This window comes from Pempheris klunzingeri, chromosome 4, assembly GCF_042242105.1.
Source record: "Pempheris klunzingeri isolate RE-2024b chromosome 4, fPemKlu1.hap1, whole genome shotgun sequence".
Taxonomy (NCBI): Eukaryota; Metazoa; Chordata; class Actinopteri; order Acropomatiformes; family Pempheridae; genus Pempheris; species Pempheris klunzingeri.
This window is the reverse complement of record NC_092015.1, coordinates 1386593-1405448: the sequence shown is the minus strand read 5'-3', so window position 1 is coordinate 1405448 and position 18856 is coordinate 1386593. Positions and strand designations below refer to the sequence as shown.

Below are 18856 nucleotides of genomic sequence, written 5' to 3'. Positions count from 1 at the left end.
CTGTGTTCACATCCTGGTGTCTGGGTGACTGGTAGGTAGTAAAAGTGTTGGAACTGGTCCAGTAGATCACCTCAGCCAGCAGCCACCAAACGGGCTGCAATGGCTGCAACGTGATCCTTTGGGACAACTGCACCTGATCACAGTAGGTCCACTAAAAGAGCTTGTTTGATCCACTGACAGGCTCAGAGTGTTATTCTAAGTGTGTGACAGCATCATGGAAAGGATCCCTACAGAGAGAGACCTGGAAGATCCTTTTGGTTTAACCACAAACAGCACACACACCAGACTACATTCACTAAAACAGGGATTTTAGAGAACAGGACACAGGAGCTGCTGCTCTCTGGATGTGTTAGGTTTAGACAGTCGGGTTTGTTAGGTTTATGCAGTCGTTTGTTAGGTTTAGGTTTAGGATTTGTTAGGTTTAGACAGTCGGGTTTGTTTTTATTTATCCTCCTCCCCCCACCTTACCCACTGCCAAAAGAACCAATCTGTTTTTTTTAGCGTAAACGTTGGCAGTTATGAGTTTGACAGTAAATTTAAGAAAATACTTTTCTAATGACTCTAAGAGAAGAAAGAACAAAAAACTGAGCTGTAAATCCCTCAGGACGATCATGAGATGTTTACCCGTTTACTTCCTGTTTAGCAGCTGGGGGATCGTGGGTTCCTGGATGACGTGTGAGATGATGTGTTACATACTGATGTGGTTATTGTAAACTGACACATTGGTTACTAAGAGCCCCGCTGGAAGTCTGTATATCACTTCTGCTCCAACAAACATCCATGTTGATGTTCAAATCTATTTCACTATTAAAAAAGAGACAAACTGGATGAACCCAGTGGATCTGAAGCCTGATCTGACTCTCTGGTCATTAGGTGAAAAGGGTTTCATCTATCCCTGCTATCAATATTCATTCCAGATGTTTACATTATGTAGATGATTTGATGTTGATTCAAAATGTATCTCACACACTTAAAGAGCAGCTGGAGCGTCTTGACTTCCAAACATTTACAGATAATTCAAGTGTTTTTAAACATGGGCCACATTTCTGTATATTCTGCTGTCTAAATGGAGCTGCTCTGACTTCCTGCTTTCTGCTGATTTCACTGAAACACGTCTGGCCATTTAAAGGGCAACTTCTGTGTTTTTAACCCTGGGTCCTATCTGTCCATATCCAGGTGTCTAAATGACTGGTAGCTACTAAAAGTACCCTAAAGAAGGAAAAATGGGGTCCAGGTTTAAAAATACCAAAGCTTCTCTGTAACTGCAGATGGTTTGTTCCCTTCTTTGTCCCTCCAGCTGTGAATTAAACACCACTGAGATGCTCAGATATAATGCATGATGCACTTTATTTGTGCTAATGTGAGTTGAAATGTTCATAATGAGGAAAATGGGTCACGAAGTCGCTTTTGAAAGTCCTTTGCGGGGAGGATGACGAGTTGTTGCCGGGCAGTGCACAAAGTTCATCATCTGAAGAGTCAAATGAAGACCTTTGAGGAACGTTTCTGCCGTTTCTTCCTTGAGGAGTTCACACCGAAGACACTCGGGCTTCGTCTGCGAATGGGAGGAGAGACATTATTATTAAAAGAAACACAGGTAAGACCTAAGGAGCAGCTGTTTTTGAGAGTTGTTCCAAAATATTCACAAATGACCCCAGCCTTCAAGGACATGGCACCACCCACTCAGGTGTAATAGATGGAGTGCCCCAGGGCACCATTTTGGGTCCTCTCGTTTTCCATCCATCGTGTGCAATGGGAGTGTTTCGGACCCAAATGCAGCACACAGTACATCAGTGAAAAGTCTTTTATCGTGCTTGGCAAGCAGGTCAGAACAGCAATCTGGTTCAGAGTCCGATGCCCCTGGACTCCAGCCGGTGAGTGGAGCGAGGAAGGAGAGCTCACACTCAGAGGATAGTTCAGTGGGAGCTGGTGTTACTGTGAGGGTCTGGGTCCAGGTGAGCACTGGGCGAGACAGACGAACCAGGAGGGCGAGACGGAGCCCGGCGGAGGATCAGGAAATCTGCACCGGGGAATCAAAGCAGCCGAGAGCCGGGAAGGACAGAGACAAAACCGGTGGTCAGAGACAGGCTGGGCTGGCAACGACCAATCGGTCCAGGAACGAGTGCAGGAGAGCCTCGCATCAAGGAGCGAAGAACAATCTGGCAGTGAGTGAGTGATTGGTGGTAATTATATGCTCCATCCACTAGTGACACCCTGTTATTCTTGTAGCAACTACAGGTGAGTGAATCAGGTGATGGAAGTTGGCTGATTGGTGGGAGTGGCTGGCAGGTGAGTAGAAAACTACTCAGAGGAGGGTTCACCAGAAGGACTGTGACGTTTTCTTTCCATTTCCTTCTCCTTTCCAGCTCCTCCTGGGGGATCCAGAGGCGTTCCCAGGCCAGATGGGATAGAAAATCCCTCCAGTGGCTCCAGGGTCTCCTCCCAGTTGGACGTATCAGAAAAATCTCCTACAGGAGGTGCTGAGGAGGCCTCCAGACCAGACGCCCAAAGCACCTAAACTGGCTTGTTCCCACATGAAAAGGCAGCAGCTCTACTCTGAGCCTCATCAGGTTATTACAGGTGATGACAGGTGAGGAGAACACAGATGAAAACAAGTGGTAACAGGTATTAAAGCGGTGAATCCCTTCAGGTTTTTCCTTAAATAGGAGAAAACTTAACTTTAACTTCACCCTGAACCCTCAAAGAGCCGCACAAAAATGCACTCACTCTCCAAAACTTCACACACACCCAGAAATTAAACCTTCCTTAAAGCCTGTGGAGGAGTGAGTCAGCAGCTGGATCATGATGTCAGTGAGGAGGAAAACAGCAACCAACATCTGTTTTAGAAATTCAACATGTGCACGATGACCTCTCTCCCCTGATGGCGAGAGTTTCTAGAATCTGACCGAATCTGAACTGAGTCCAGCACCATTCATGTGATCTATATGAGTCCTGCTGTCATTTGAAGAGGACATCTTTCTAGTGATGTCACATATGAGGGCGTGGCCAACAGAGCACAACGTCTGTCTTTTCAAAATGGCGGGAATTAAAAAAACGCTCTGGCAGTGAGGTATTTAGAGCCGGGATAGGCTGTTTATCTTTAGTGTCATTCAGGTTTCAGTAAATCTACCTGGTGACAGGAGGCTTCGTCCAATCACAGGTCCTCTCAGAGAGAGACAGCGTTCCTATTGGCTGCTCTACAAACCTTCAGATGTGGCTGAAAGTCTGATTCAATGGAGGAAAGTCCTCCTAGCCGTAACATTAGACAAAGGCTTTAGGCTATCGCTAATTCAGATTCATGTTCTTCACGTTCTGTAACAACATCAGGATCACAATCATTAGTTTAGATAATGCTTATTTAAACATTCATTTTACCATTTCACATGGTGTCCCTCAAGGTTCAATACTTGGCCCCATCCTCTTTTTCTATTTAAATGCTTCAATCTGGCCAAAATACACAAAAAATACAATCCAGCTGCTGCTGTGGACAAATTATGAGCCTTATCTGTTGCATAAGTCCACTAGTAACTCCCTGTTATTCTTGTAGCAGCTACAGACACACGTGTAGGATTCTGACCTCATAAACCACAGCAAGGTGTAATGTTATCAGGTCATCGTATTGTTGCTGAGATGTTGAGTTTCTGGTACCAGAGTGCACTGCTTCTGGACAAGAGATCACAAGATGATGGTTGGATTTCATTTTTTTAAAAGCCCAAACGTGAAGAAAGTCTTAAATCAGCATTTTTCTTGGTATAAGAAATGTAAAAACATACCTGTAATTTAAGTAGTTACATCTTTTCTGCAACTTCAAATGAACTGTTTTATGTTATTTCACCCTCAAACCACCTCGATAAATCACATCCCACAGACTGTACTTCTGTCTCTGTGACTCCCTGCTCACCTGATTTAACAACGATGCTAGTTTTTCAACCTTGGTGTTGAATCTGAAACCGTGAATTGCTCCAATCGTCTCCCACTCTTGAATTAGGACTTTAAGTTCATCAGCAAAACATTTCATCGTGGAACTGGGGCAGTTCTGCTGGAGAGAGAGAGAAAAGCAGTGAGGGAGTGGGAGAGGCGGCGTCAGGCAAGAACTACAAGTACAAACAGATTTATCCCTAAAGGAAGAGTCATATTATCACATAAATCAAACTGACTGTTAAATGACTGGTGGGTAGTAAAAGTGTTGGAACTGGTCCAGTAGATCACCTCAGCCAGCAGCCACCAAACGGGCTGCAATGGCTGCAACATGATCCTTTGGGACAACTGCACCTGATCACAGTAGGTCCACTAAAAGAGCTTGTTTGATCCACTGACAGGCTCAGAGTGTTATTCTAAGTGTGTGACAGCATCATGGAAAGGATCCCTACAGAGAGAGACCTGGAAGATCCTTCTGGTTTAACCACAAACAGCACACACACCAGACTACATTCACTAAAACAGGGGTTTAAATCTCATAGAACACAGGGTTTACAGGTCTACTGCTACCATAGTTGGTTAATTTGTTTGTGTTAATGTGTGTTACACAAATAATAAATCTTGATCCTAACAAACACTTTAAAACACCAAAGTCACAGAATGACACAAACTAACTAACAGATTGACGCAGCACTTGACCAGCAACTTCTGTGTTCTGCGAGGTTAAATTTACTATTTTTGTCAATGGAGTCTGGTGGCTTTCTTTAACCAAAAGGATCTTACAGAAGACCAGAAACACTAAAGTTGGACAATGACACAAATAAACTAACTACACTAGCGACTCCTGCACCATATATATAGAAGTCATGTATTGTTTTTGTTAAATTTTTATCAATAAAAAAGATGAAAGATGATGAAAGTGACCGTTGCTATGGAGACAGTTCTGATAGCAGAAGCAATGAAATGTTTTTTTAAATCAATGATATCGTTTTTCTTTTAGTAGTTTGTGCCAAATTGTTGATGTCTTCAGTACAAAGGTGAACCTCAGGCCAGACGAATCAGTTTATGATTCTTTTCCCCTCTGACAGTCATAATTCAGTGGTGTTGTGTAACAGTGTGTTGTGTTCTGTCAGAACTCACACAACGTTTCTGGCTTTTATTAACGTTTCATCACAGCGACGAACCAGCTGAGGGTCTTTAGTGAAAGTGTGTTAGTTTAACAGGACTATAAACAACTATATTTTGTTGTAGTCACGCAAACTGTCAGTTTAATTTGGACAGGACCAACAGAGCGATCCCTCCTATTCTTTCTCAGATGTTCTTATTTATGTTTTTGTTCCCAGTATTGCATAATGTCAGTCACAGCCTGTGTTCATTCCTCTGACTTGACACGTAAAAACAGTTATTTCAAGCCTGTTAGCTAACTAGCTACAATTGCTATCGCTATGTGTTTGAGAGTGAGTGAGTGCTAACCGTACTACAGAGCTAGCTTCAGAAAGATCCAGGTGTCACAGCCAACGCAGTTACGGTGAACGGGCAGTTAGCATAGCGGTCAATGGGCAGTTAGCATAGCGGTCAATGGGCAGTTAGCATAGCAGTGAATGGGTAGTTAGCATAGCTGTGAATGGGTAGTTAGCATAGCGGTCAATGGGCAGTTAGCGTAGTCGTGAATGGGCAGTTAGCGTAGCACTGAATGGGCAGTTAGCGTAGCAGTGAATGGGCAGTTAGCATAGCCGTGAATGGGCAGTTAGCGTAGCAGTGAATGGGCAGTTAGCGTAGCAGTGAATGGGCAGTTAGCGTATCAGTGAATGGGCAGTTAGCGTATCAGTGAATGGGCAGTTACCATAGCCGTGAATGGGCAGGTAGTATAGCAGTGAAAGGGCAGTTAGCGTAGCAGTGAATGGGCAGGTAGCGTAGCAGTGAATGGGCAGTTAGCGTAGCAGTGAATGGGCAGTTAGCATAGCAGTGAAAGGGCAGTTAGCGTATCAGTGAATGGGCAGTTAGCATAGCAGTGAATGGGCAGGTAGTATAGCAGTGAAAGGGCAGTTAGCGTAGCAGTGAATGGGCAGTTAGCGTATCAGTGAATGGGCAGTTAGCATAGCCGTGAATGGGCAGGTAGTATAGCAGTGAAAGGGCAGTTAGCATAGCAGTGAATGGGCAGTTAGCATAGCAGTGAATGGGCAGTTAGCATAGCAGTGAATGGGCAGGTAGCATAGCAGTGAATGGGCAGTTAGCATAGCAGTGAATGGGCAGTTAGCATAGCCGTGAATGGGCAGGTAGTATAGCAGTGAAAGGGCAGTTAGCATAGCAGTGAATGGGCAGTTAGCATAGCAGTGAATGGGCAGTTAGCATAGCCGTGAATGGGCAGGTAGTATAGCAGTGAAAGGGCAGTTAGCATAGCAGTGAAAGGGCAGTTAGCGTAGCAGTGAATGGGCAGTTAGTATAGCAGTGAATGGGCAGGTAGTATAGCAGTGAATGGGCAGACCACTGCTGCAGGGCGTCAGTGTGGAAACAGCAGTGTTTCGGTGTGTGCGTGGACATCGGATGTTAGCATGAGATGAGCAGGGAATTGAATGAACTGTGAGGAAGCTCGTACCTCATAGTCTTCAGGGGAGGGCGTGTACAGTCTGCAGTCCAACCACTTCTGAGGAGACAGACAAGGTTACAGACGAGGCATCTTGTCGTGGGCACAGTTCAATAGTTTTTCACACGTATCTTCCTGTAAACCACCGGGATAAACTTCCATCCATCAGTGTTTGATCGCAGCCATCTGCCGAACTGTGTGTCGCTCGGTCTATTCAAACACTGATGGATGCCAAACAACTGTGGATGTTCATGAACGTGGTGAAAGACGTTTGTTTATTTATTTTTTATACATTTTTCTGTGGTGTGACAACATAGCTAATGGTGATTGGGCATTTAGCATAGCAGTAAAAGGGCGGTTAGCATAGCAATAAAAGGGTGGTTAGCATAGCAATAAAAGGATGGTTAGCATAGCAATAAAAGGGTGGTTAGCATAGCAGTAAAGGGTGGTTAGCATAGTTGTGGATAGGCAGCTAGCTTAGTGGTGAATAGGCAGTTAGCATAGCAGTGAATGGACAGTTAGCATACTAAGGCTGTGGGAACACAGAGCTGTGGGAACATAGAGCTGTGGGAACACAGAGCTGTGGGAACATAGAGCTGTGGGAACACAGAGCTGTGGGAACATAGAGCTGTGGGAACACAGAGCTGTGGGAACAGAGGGCTGTGGGAACAACAGTTAGCGGTTGGAGCTCAGGCTAACGTGAACTAACCTTAATGCTGCACCTTTAAAACCTTCCCAAACTGAACTTAACTCTATTTAATACTTTTTACGGCCTTTTATTGGTTAATTTAATACATTTTAAGACTTTTAAAGCATCTTAAAGCTACACAACATCGTGTTATTGTCACTCTTTAGCCCTGAAATAACTGCGGGGATGACACATACCAGATTAACCAGCTGAATGTCTTTATACATTATGTCATTAGTGTTTTCTAACCGTAACCTCAGTGATCAGCTGGTAAAAGTCGTTCTTTGGCCTTTTTCTTTCGTCTCACCCTTTTCCTCACCTCAATGAAAATAGATGGATCTAATGGATCCCTCACTCAAACCCTTCTTATTCCTCCCTTATTCATTCATTTATTTACTTTTAAAATTAACACTTTAAAATGTATTTTCTTACTCTACTTCATCCCAAGCTCAAAGAATGTAGGTGTAAATAGCCAACAACACTTTTTTTTGTTGTATTTTAACCCAAACTATTGTGGTATCTGATAAGTTCTGTGTATCTTATATGGTATATATGTGTGTGTGTGTGTCCTCTCTGCGGGTGTTTATGTAAGAGAGCCAGATAGGAGGTATGTGTTAACATATAAGGACATGGAGGTGTAGGATGAACTCCCAAGAGAGACATTACCTATGCATTTCTCTATATTAGGACAAACAGGGGGTCTTGAACTGATGGAAACCATAGGGTGAGATAAGCTTCCTTAAAGGTATAAAGAGGTGGTCAGAAGAACAGCTCGGGGAAGACACGGAGACATGGAATTGGCGTCACGTCTTGCCAGGCTTCCATGGCGCCTGTTAGACAACTGGTCTTTTTGTAATAAACCTATTTTGATGCAACAAGTCGTTGTCAGCGGACGTTTTCCTTTCATCATCTGCACCTGAGGAGTCACGACACCATCTTCTTTTCCTAAATATAACCCAGTGGTGCCCTTTGGTGCCCAAAACATAACCAAACTGCAACTTAAAATGATAAAGGAAAACTCAAAATTATTCAGCACTCGTTGCTAATTAGGTGTGTTGGCAACTCAACTCAAACAAGAACAACTGAAATGGCTAAATAAGACTAATATTACAGGTGGATTCTTCAAATTCAACACAAAATGCCACTTTTAATGATCTAAATTATTCAACCCCGTCTTCACGAGCGTCTTTGATTCTTAGTGGTTCTTAGTTTGCTTTTCTGACCTGCAGCAGCTGTGATTCACGTCCAGACACCAGGTTCTGTCGGCGTTCCCGAGGAATCTGAGCTCATTCCTCACAAACAAAATCCTCCAGCTCTCTGATGTTCTCCGGTTTGCCTGCTGCCACCAGCCTTCTTCAAATCCCACCTGAGACTTTCTACCTGGTTCAAGTCAGGCGGCTGTGGCGGTGACAGGTGGACTTTAGGTATAAGATAAGATATTCCTTTATCAGCCACGTGGTGCTTGGGATTGCTGTAATGGTGGAAGGTCCAATGAAGCCTCAGCGTCACTGGACACTACTGGATTGAATCCAAACGCTGCAGGTTTCCAGAGCCAGAAGAAGCAAAAAGCATCACGGACAGAATCCCAAAACTTCTCTGGCTTATTTAGACGACTTCAAGCACATCGGAGCCGACCTGTCTCGTGCTTTTGGGTCATTAGTGGTGAACGTCTAAGGAGGCCTTCAGCGTTTAGTTTGCACCTTAATGTAGGAACTGAAACCTCAGAGCCTGCTGCAGGTGTGGAGGGTTCTTGTCCACCTGCCTCCCCAGAGACCAGGTGGCAGCCGCTGAGAGCTTCCTCTTCCTCTTCCTGCCACGTCCAGGTAATTTACCCGGTGATCCTTTCGCTTCCAGCAACATCTCTAGGAACATTCAGTGCCTTTGCAACGATCTTCTTCTCTTTCACATATTTCTAACATGCAGCCAAACATCAGTCCGGGTATTTGAAGTGTTTTACCTGAAGCACAACACCTGATCTGCAAGTGAGGGCCCTTATGAGGGATTCCATTCAAAAGTGCCATTTGTGTTGAATTTGAAGAATCCACCTTGTTGTGTTTGTTCCAGTTGAAAGAAACGGAGCTGAAAGACTGTTACATTTTGCCAAAACACCTAATTTTCAATGAGGGTTGAGTGCAACTGTACACACGCTTAACTAAGTCGACAAAAATAACAAAATAAAACCCTGATCTCGTATCCAAATAGCCAATTTTCAGTCGATCTCTACTGACGGACGTCTAGCAGTATGAAGTGTTGTTGTTACGCTGTCCCTGATGTTGACGTCCCGTTTTATTGTTTTATATGCACTTTAATCAGAGCATGTTTGGAAGAGAGACCTCGCCCTCAGTGACCCTTGTCTGTTTAAATGGAGATTACCATATCATTAATTTGAGCTAGTGAGTCATCATCACCGGTTTTAACCCCACAGCTGAAACCTGAAAATAAAATCTGAGCAGGAGAAGATGAGAAGAGTCGACCTACAGAACATCTCTCTCTCAGTGAAAAATACCTCCTGATAACAAAGACGAAACTCGTACCAGCTTGGGGGCTTTCCCGATGAGCGTCTGGACCTTTTTGATGATGTCTTTAGTGCAGAGGTTGGCAGCGATTGGTTGCGGCGTCGGGGCGAGCATGCAGACGAGACACAGATACACACTCGCGAGAGCAAGCCTCCGTCTCAGCATGGCACGGGCGGCAAAACCATCATCTGCGTCACATTATCCTCTGCTGTCATCGTCCTCGTGGAGATCAGCGGCCTCGGCCTCAGAGGTCACATCCGTCACAGCTGGGAGGTTTGGTCCGTGTCAGGAGATCCACTGCGCAACGAGCAAACGTTCCCGTAATCCTACAGAAGACCAGTTTGGATCCCAGACCACACGAGACAATGTGGACCAGTCGCAGCTTCTTGGGCCTCCAGCGATGTGCCCACGTGCCCACGAGCAATCAGGAGCTGCACAACAGAGAACAGAGACCAGTCTGAGCAAAGACTTGTTATCAGAAGCTTCTGGTAGAAGAGAAGTTCTAAAAATAAACACACCGAAATGCTCAAAAGTGGCTCCAAAAATAGCCTAAGAGTTTGTCCATGGAGGGGAATCCACACCAGCGTTACATCTCCACTTGTTCGCTGTGCTGAAAAAGAGCCGCGAAGCCTAATTAGAAAAACAGCTGAAAGCCGTCCAAGCCCGTGTTACATTCGTCTCTTCAGTTCCTCTGTAGTTTCAGCTTTAAACTTCCAGCAGTTAATCCCAGAGAACTGTGGACAGCGAAGAGGAAAAGGTGGAGAGTTTCACTCCTCTAGCAGCTGAGGTTCGTCTCCACATGGTTTTCAAAGCAGGAGTCTGGTGTCAGTCTTCAGCTTCTCTCAGCCTCTCCGTCTCCCTTCTGTCACTTTCCCTCCTCTCACCCTCCTATTTTTACTTTGTTACTCCTCCCATTCCTCCTCCTCCGTTGACTCCAGGGATCAGATCTGATCAGCTCCCACCTCTTCTCTACAACAGATCCCCCCTCCTTTCTTTGCTTTCTCCGGGTTCCCTCAGGACTCCATCTTGTTTTATAACTTCTGAAAAGCGATCAGTGCAGGTTATTGTCCAATTACAATTTAAAGGGTAAGTTCTGCATTTTCAGACCTGGGTAAAAGTGTTGGAAGGATCTTCCAGATCTCTGGATGCTGTCAGACACTTAGAAGAACAATCTGAGCCTGGAAGATCCTTTTTGTTTAAACAGCCGTTATATCGCTCTCTGCAAACACACCAGACTGCATTGAGAAAAATAGTAATTTTACCTCACAGAATACAGGAGCTGTTGGTCTGCTGCTGCTTTGTTTAGTTACTTTGATTGTGTTATTGTGTGTTACACAGATATTTTGTTGGCTCTAAACTATCCCTGTAAAATACAAAAGTCACACAATAACACAAACACACTAACTGATGGAGGCAGCAGCAGACCAGCAGCTCCTGTGTCCTGTTCTCTAAAATCCCCGTTTTAGTGAATGGAGTCTGGTGTGTGTGCAGAGAGCGATAGAACGGCTGTTTGTGGTTAAACCAAAAGGATCTACCAGGTCTCTCTCTGTAGGGATCCTTTCCATGATGCTGTCACACACTTAGAGTGATGCCTCTTGTGACTAATAAACATTAACAAAGCGAAGCTGCAGGAAGAGTTTCCTCCATAATCCAGCCTCTAAGGATCGGCGGCCTGGGCGGTGGGCAGTTTGCTGCTGAGGAGGACGAAGCTGTTGGACGGCAAAATTCCAAACGATGACTGTTGGCAAGCTAACGGCCAGTGTAATCTGTTAGTTTGTAAAACATCCCATCGGCGCCCATTAATGAGCGAAACCAGTATTTCGGTCCACAAGGTCATGAACGGTCATTAACTTGAACGAATGAGCTGCTGATGAGATAACCTAAAACAGTGAGTTGAGGAGTTCATTCGCGCTAAATGGGAACGGTTGCAGCTGAATAAGAGAGTTCACAGAAACAACTAACCATAATTAAACACAATTAAGGGTAATCCATCCAGTATCCAACACAGTATCAGCCGAGTGTTGCACATGGATTTCCCCACATGGAGATAAAGTCTTTTTCGGGCATCGTTTTATTCTGGTGAGATGATTGAATGATTATTGTAAACAGGGTCCAATGTTTAGCTCACTGCAGTTCACACACATTAGATCGTGTCCTGCTTGTTCTTCATGTTTTCCAGTTCCAGACCAAAACATGTGACTGACTCCACATTCCTAAAGTTTTTAATTGGAGGCGGTGCAAAGATACGGGAAACTTTCTGGAGAAAAGAGGCCTGAGTCATCCTCAGTTTCATGTGAAGTGCAGAGGAGGGAAACACACGGTGTCTAGGATGGGGGGCCGCTGGGGTGATCTGCAGCTGTCGGGACGAGAGGCGGCACCACCGGGTCTGAGGCCGGAAAACGGCGGGTTTTCAGTGTTGTCCACTGTGAGGGTGAAATGTAGCGTGAGGTGGACGGATGGATTGGTGTGGGACCGAACTAGAGGACACTGATAAAATAGCCACCAACAAACACATGAACAGATCGGACATTGAACACGTCGTCGTAGTTTGAAGCCTCCAGTTTGGCTTTAGGGGCGTCGCCATCTTGGATTTTTGGAGCCATCTATTTCTTTTCTCTGTAAGGTTTATTTTTCTCTCTGCACACATTTGGACCCTTTGTTTTCCACGACTATAACCACATTTCTGTTTCTCCTGGACAGCATTCTTCTCCTCTACATGAACCCTCAAACACCCCAACACATCTAATGTCATTTTCCTTTTCTCATTCAACAGTCACATACAGAAAACATGACTGATTCATGAAGCACGATTTGATCAGCCTGAGCTCCTGTGATCTGAACGCTGTTTGGTGTTTCTTCTTCTTGTGACGTCACCATAGACCTCCACTACACACTAACACACTGACTAACTAACACACACACTATAGACCTCCACTACACACTGACACACTGATTAACTAACTAGCACACACACACTATAGACCTCCACTACACACTAACACACTGACTAACTAGCACACACACACTATAGACCTCCACTACACACTGACACACTGACTAACTAGCACACACACACACACACAATAGACCTCCACTACACACTGACTAACTAGCACACACACACACACACACTATAGACCTCCACTACACACTGACTAACTAGCACACACACACACACACACTATAGACCTCCACTACACACTAACACACAGACTAACTAACACACACACTATAGACCTCCACTACACACTAACACACTGACTAACTAGCACACACACACACACTATAGACCTCCACTACACACTAACACACTGACTAACTAGCACACACACACACTATAGACCTCCACTACACACTGACACACTGACTAACTAGCACACACACACACACACTATAGACCTCCACTACACACTGACTAACTAGCACACACACACACACACAATAGACCTCCACTACACACTGACTAACTAGCACACACACACACACACACACTATAGACCTCCACTACACACTAACACACTGACTAACTAGCACACACACACACACTATAGACCTCCACTACACACTGACACACTGACTAACTAGCACACACACACACACACACACACACTATAGACCTCCACTACACACTAACACACTGACTAACTAGCACACACACACACACTATAGACCTCCACTACACACTAACACACTGACTAACTAGCACACACACACACACTATAGACCTCCACTACACACTAACACACTGACTAACTAGCACACACACACACACACACACTATAGACCTCCACTACACACTAACACACTGACTAACTAGCACACACACACACACTATAGACCTCCACTACACACTAACACACTGACTAACTAGCACACACACACACACTATAGACCTCCACTACACACTGACTAACTAGCACACACACACACACACACACTATAGACCTCCACTACACACTAACACACTGACTAACTAGCACACACACACACACTATAGACCTCCACTACACACTAACACACTGACTAACTAGCACACACACACACACTATAGACCTCCACTACACACTGACTAACTAGCACACACACACACACACAATAGACCTCCACTACACACTGACTAACTAGCACACACACACACACACACACACTATAGACCTCCACTACACACTAACACACTGACTAACTAGCACACACACACACACTATAGACCTCCACTACACACTAACACACTGACTAACTAGCACACACACACTATAGACCTCCACTACACACTAACACACTGACTAACTAGCACACACACACTATAGACCTCCACTACACACTGACACACTGACTAACTAACACACACACACACACACTATAGACCTCCACTACACACTGACACACTGACTAACTAGCACACACACACACTATAGACCTCCACTACACACTAACACACTGACTAACTAGCACACACACACACACAATAGACCTCCACTACACACTGACTAACTAGCACACACACACACACTATAGACCTCCACTACACACTGACACACTGACTAACTAGCACACACACACACACTATAGACCTCCACTACACACTAACACACTGACTAACTAGCACACACACACACACTATAGACCTCCACTACACACTAACACACTGACTAACTAACACACACACACTATAGACCTCCACTACACACTGACACACTGACTAACTAACACACACACTATAGACCTCCACTACACACTGACATACTGACTAACTAACACACACACACTATAGACCTCCACTACACACTAACACACTGACTAACTAGCACACACACACACACTATAGACCTCCACTACACACTAACACACTGACTAACTAACACACACACACTATAGACCTCCACTACACACTGACACACTGACTAACTAACACACACACTATAGACCTCCACTACACACTGACATACTGACTAACTAACACACACACACTATAGACCTCCACTACACACTAACACACTGACTAACTAACACACACACACTATAGACCTCCACTACACACTGACACACTGACTAACTAACACACACACTATAGACCTCCACTACACACTAACACACTGACTAACTAACACACACACACTATAGACCTCCACTACACACTAACACACTGACTAACTAACACACACACACACTATAGACCTCCACTACACACTAACACACTGACTAACTAACACACACTATAGACCTCCACTACAAGAAGAAATAGAAGCTCTCTCTCTTACCTGGCTGACAGGGTAACAGCTGCAGAGCAGGAGTGGACGAAGTTTGAACCAAAACTGAAAGTGAGCTGCACATATCAGAAAGGTCAGAGGTCAAGGACGGCGCTCTGCTGCAGCTCTGCCTTTAACCCGTCTGTGACAGGAGCAGGAGGAGCAGGAGGAGGAGGAGGAGCAGGAGGAGGAGCAGCAGGAGGAGGAGCAGCAGGAGGAGGAGGAGCAGCAGGAGGAGCAGCAGGAGGAGGAGCAGCAGGAGGAGACATTATCTTAAATAATGTCCTGTTATCTGAAATGAATGATTTAATATCAAACTGTTGACTGAATATCTCAAAATAATAACTAGATAGATAGATAGACTTTATTGATCCCCAGGGGGGGAATTCTGGATACTTTGAGATATTATTTTAAATAATATTTAAATATCTTAAAATAATAAAAATGACATATTTTGAAATAACGACTAATTTCTTGAAATAGACTTAATATTTCTAAATGAGTCAGTATCTCAAAATAACAACTTAATATTTTCAAAAAATAATGATATATCGTAAAATAGTAATTTAATTCAAAATATTTCAATATCTCAAAATAATGACTTAATATTTTGAGTTATTCTAAATATTTCAATATCAATGTAAATATATTATATATATTATTATATTGTAAAGTAGTAATTTAATCCAAAATATTTCAATATAAAAAAATAATGACATAATACCTCAAATGAACGACTTAATGTCTTAAAATAATGACTCAGTATCTTGCTGTGTATTTTCATAATAATAGTCTTTTCCCGTCAGCGGTAAATAAACAGCACGAGTCCTTTTGGTTTTCCACCACATACCTTTATTCTCCGCACAGCTCGCCGACTCTCTGAGGCCACTGGGTGAAGACTTAGTTAATATTTCCCTTTTCACCAGCTCCCAAAAACACGTTATATTCTCTCCAGTTTGTCTGCGGCGCCCTGCAGAAACGACTTTCACAGCTTTATCTCAGGTTTTTTTATTGTCATTATCGTTTTCATTTGAAGGAAGGCGTCCCTTAAATAATCCATCTTTAAAAAGACCATTTCCATCTTAAACCAGTTTGATTGTTTAAATACAGATTCTGGTGTACGATCACTCTGAAGCACTATTTCTAAATTCATAGGGTCTGAAACTGAACACAACAAGCCTCATGCGTTAAGGTAATCGCCAACTGTTAAAGGGGCAGTTCACCCCAAAATCAAAAACAAGATGTCGGTTTGTGGTGCTAAAAGCTGCAAAGAAATACATTTGAAGGACTCAGACTCACTCACAGACTTTGTTGTGAGCAGTTTCATGTAGGAACTATTTTCTACCACGACAACAAACCAAATGTCCAGCAGGGGGCGACTCCACTGGCTCCAAACAGAAGTCTGATTGGATGGAAGTCAATGAGGAAACGAGGCGACTTCTCTCCTGATTTATCAGCTCAGTGAACAGTTTCCTGATGAGTTTCTGCTCTCAGTCTCTAGTTTACAGTCTTCTTCAGTTCATTTAGTCAGTTATGGTCCATTTAGAGGAAGATACACCAGGAAGAGGGGGGCGGGGCTACCTGCTCACTGACCAATCAGAGGAGGGTCACTTCTGGCTCCAAAAATCCAAGATGGCGACGCCTGTGAAGCCAAACTTGAGGCTTCAAACCAACAAAACAAACCCGTCACAGTGGCTGCGTCCACATCTTACCTGCAGTCTGTGGGGAAAATATGTTTTTGATTTTGTTGTGAACTGACCCTTTAACACACAAACGACTACCCAGTAAAACCTTTCGTTCCTCTGCAGATGTCACGCACCATTTATCCAACTTTAGAGAAACCAGTGAAGCTTGAAAAGGTTTCTGAAGGACACTGACAACCAGGAGAGATTGTAAAGTCAATGAACCGACCGAGTACATCAACATGGCGGCAAACAGACACAGCACTAAAAACACAGATATGGGCTTGGTCTGAAGTTATAGGACAACTTACCAGACACGTCATTTTAGACACACTCACACACACTTGAGCTGAGGACACTGTGCAAAATACAAACATTACTTAAAGCATAATAAGTGCCAGAGAGAATAAGACTAACTTCATAAATAAACAATAAAATAAAAAAAAAGAATAATAAAATGGGTAAAAAGATAGATTACTAATAACCACAGTTACCACCAACATTAAACGATGGTCCCGAATAACCAGGAACTGATGTTTGTTCAACAGAATATTTAAAAAAAACAGCAAACAAACAAACCAAAATAATAATAACTGTGATTGCATACAGCTCTGGTTGGACACTGAACACGTCCATGTTTGCAGGATTTACTCCAGACCATTAAATGTCACAAAAAAAGGGAATTGCTCCTCCAAGAAGTCGTCACATCCGCAGAAAAAAGTCCGGTTCAGAGAGTGAACTGGTTCCACGAACAGACTTCAGGCTGTTTAAACAGCAGAACCAGGAGTGAGATCAGCTCTTCAGGTGTCAACTCATCACCTCTGGCTTGTGGACATTCGGGGGATTTGGGAGCTCATCCAGAAAGATCACAGCTCAGTCACTCATTTCCATTAACGGCGACAAATTTCTTTACTTTTTTTTTTTTTTTTTTACAATATTAGCATCTTTATCCCATTAGCATCCATTCAAAGTCATCAGCCCAGATTGAAAGATGCAGGTAGAGATTCCATTCTCGAGAGGTCATCTGCTCTTTTCCAGAAGCCACCAAGGTTCAGTTTGTGGTCTGCACCACGCTGAGGGGAATGCCTTAAAATCAGTGCTGAATAGGGCTGATTTTCCCCCTTAGATGTCAGCAAGTTCCCCATTTGAAAAAACATCATTCTCTGCACGGTGGATTCGCTGACTGCCTTGAAACCAGCAGCGCGACAACTTCTGATGCTAACTTTGATTCTCGGCGGTTACAAGCGACTTCACAAGTGCACATCTCTTCTAATGGCTTCTTTTTTTTTTGCCTCCGTCAGCTTTTCTTTTGGCTCTTGTTGTCTTGTAAGTTCGTGACAGGGAGACTCCTCTCTTTCTTTCTTTCATGGCCTGTTACAGTTCTGAGGAAGAGGCGAAGCAAGGTGTGAAAGTCCATTGATGCTCACTCTCCTCATCACCTGCTCCTGTCCTGGTCCTCCAGCTCCGGCTCCACCCTGCAGGGTTTGGGTCAGGCTGACTTGAGCGGTGCTGAATGACGTTATTCGGCCACTTCCAGCTATTTGGAGGTTGACCGTGGTGGCGTAACTCGTCTTCTGGTTCCCCTGTTTGGTAGGAGATGAATGGGCAAAGGGTGGTGGTGATGGGCTTGAGGGTACGGAGAAAGGGATTGAGGATATGGGAGGTGTGGTGGCTTGATTCTGGGGTTTCACTTGGGGCTGGTAGTTGTGGTGCTGGTAGTGGGCCAGTGGAGGGGAGGCCATGCCTGAGGAGGGGAGGTTTTCTTCATGGGAGGGCCGGGCGACGTAAGCACAGATCAGCTGGCTTCGACAGTTACCCTCCTCTACCTCTGGGTCTCCCCAGTCTGTCTGGCTGCCTGATGGATCAGGAGAGGAGAGAAGGGTGTGGGGGGGGGAGGAAAAAGGAGAGGAGGCGACGATGGTAGTAGAAGCACTCATCATATCGAGGCCGTCGGCTCCATTATATTTGCTTGAAAGCTCTCGAACATCTGGCCAGGGAACGCTGGTGAAATGCTGCCCACCAAGGGTGCCCTTCCCTGGGGTAATCCTGCTAGATGGGAGCGGGGACTGAAGCCCAGCTCGAGGGCTGAGGCAGGAGGGTGAGCTGCCGTGTGAGGACCATCCACTCCTGGGACTGGTCGGACAGGACTCCTGCTGGTCAAAGGACCCTCGGGTGCTACCACTAAAACCAAGAGACCTGCGGCTGCTCTCTGCCCAAGAGCGGCG

The 18856-nt window shown here is 44.5% G+C and overlaps 1 protein-coding gene across 6 annotated transcripts; it reads right to left on the bottom strand.

The window, feature by feature from the left end:
- Positions 1 to 1328: 1328 nt before the first annotated feature.
- il15l (interleukin 15, like) lies at positions 1329 to 15019 on the bottom strand. Of its 6 annotated transcripts, none has more exons than XM_070829682.1 (5): positions 14962 to 15019; positions 9722 to 10313; positions 6512 to 6559; positions 3899 to 4036; positions 1329 to 1552 (listed from the first exon to the last, which is right to left on the bottom strand). In XM_070829682.1, exons 2-5 carry the CDS (start codon positions 9866 to 9868, stop codon positions 1394 to 1396), a joined length of 492 nt encoding a protein of 163 aa, XP_070685783.1. In that variant the 5' UTR covers positions 9869 to 10313; positions 14962 to 15019; the 3' UTR covers positions 1329 to 1393. The 6 variants fall into 6 exon arrangements, with proteins under 6 accessions (XP_070685783.1, XP_070685784.1, XP_070685782.1 ...); XM_070829683.1 differs by having other exon boundaries at positions 9722 to 10134; positions 14962 to 14994; XM_070829681.1 differs by lacking the exon at positions 14962 to 15019 and having other exon boundaries at positions 9722 to 10134; positions 10222 to 10532.
- Between the last annotated feature and the right edge of the window lie 3837 nt (positions 15020 to 18856).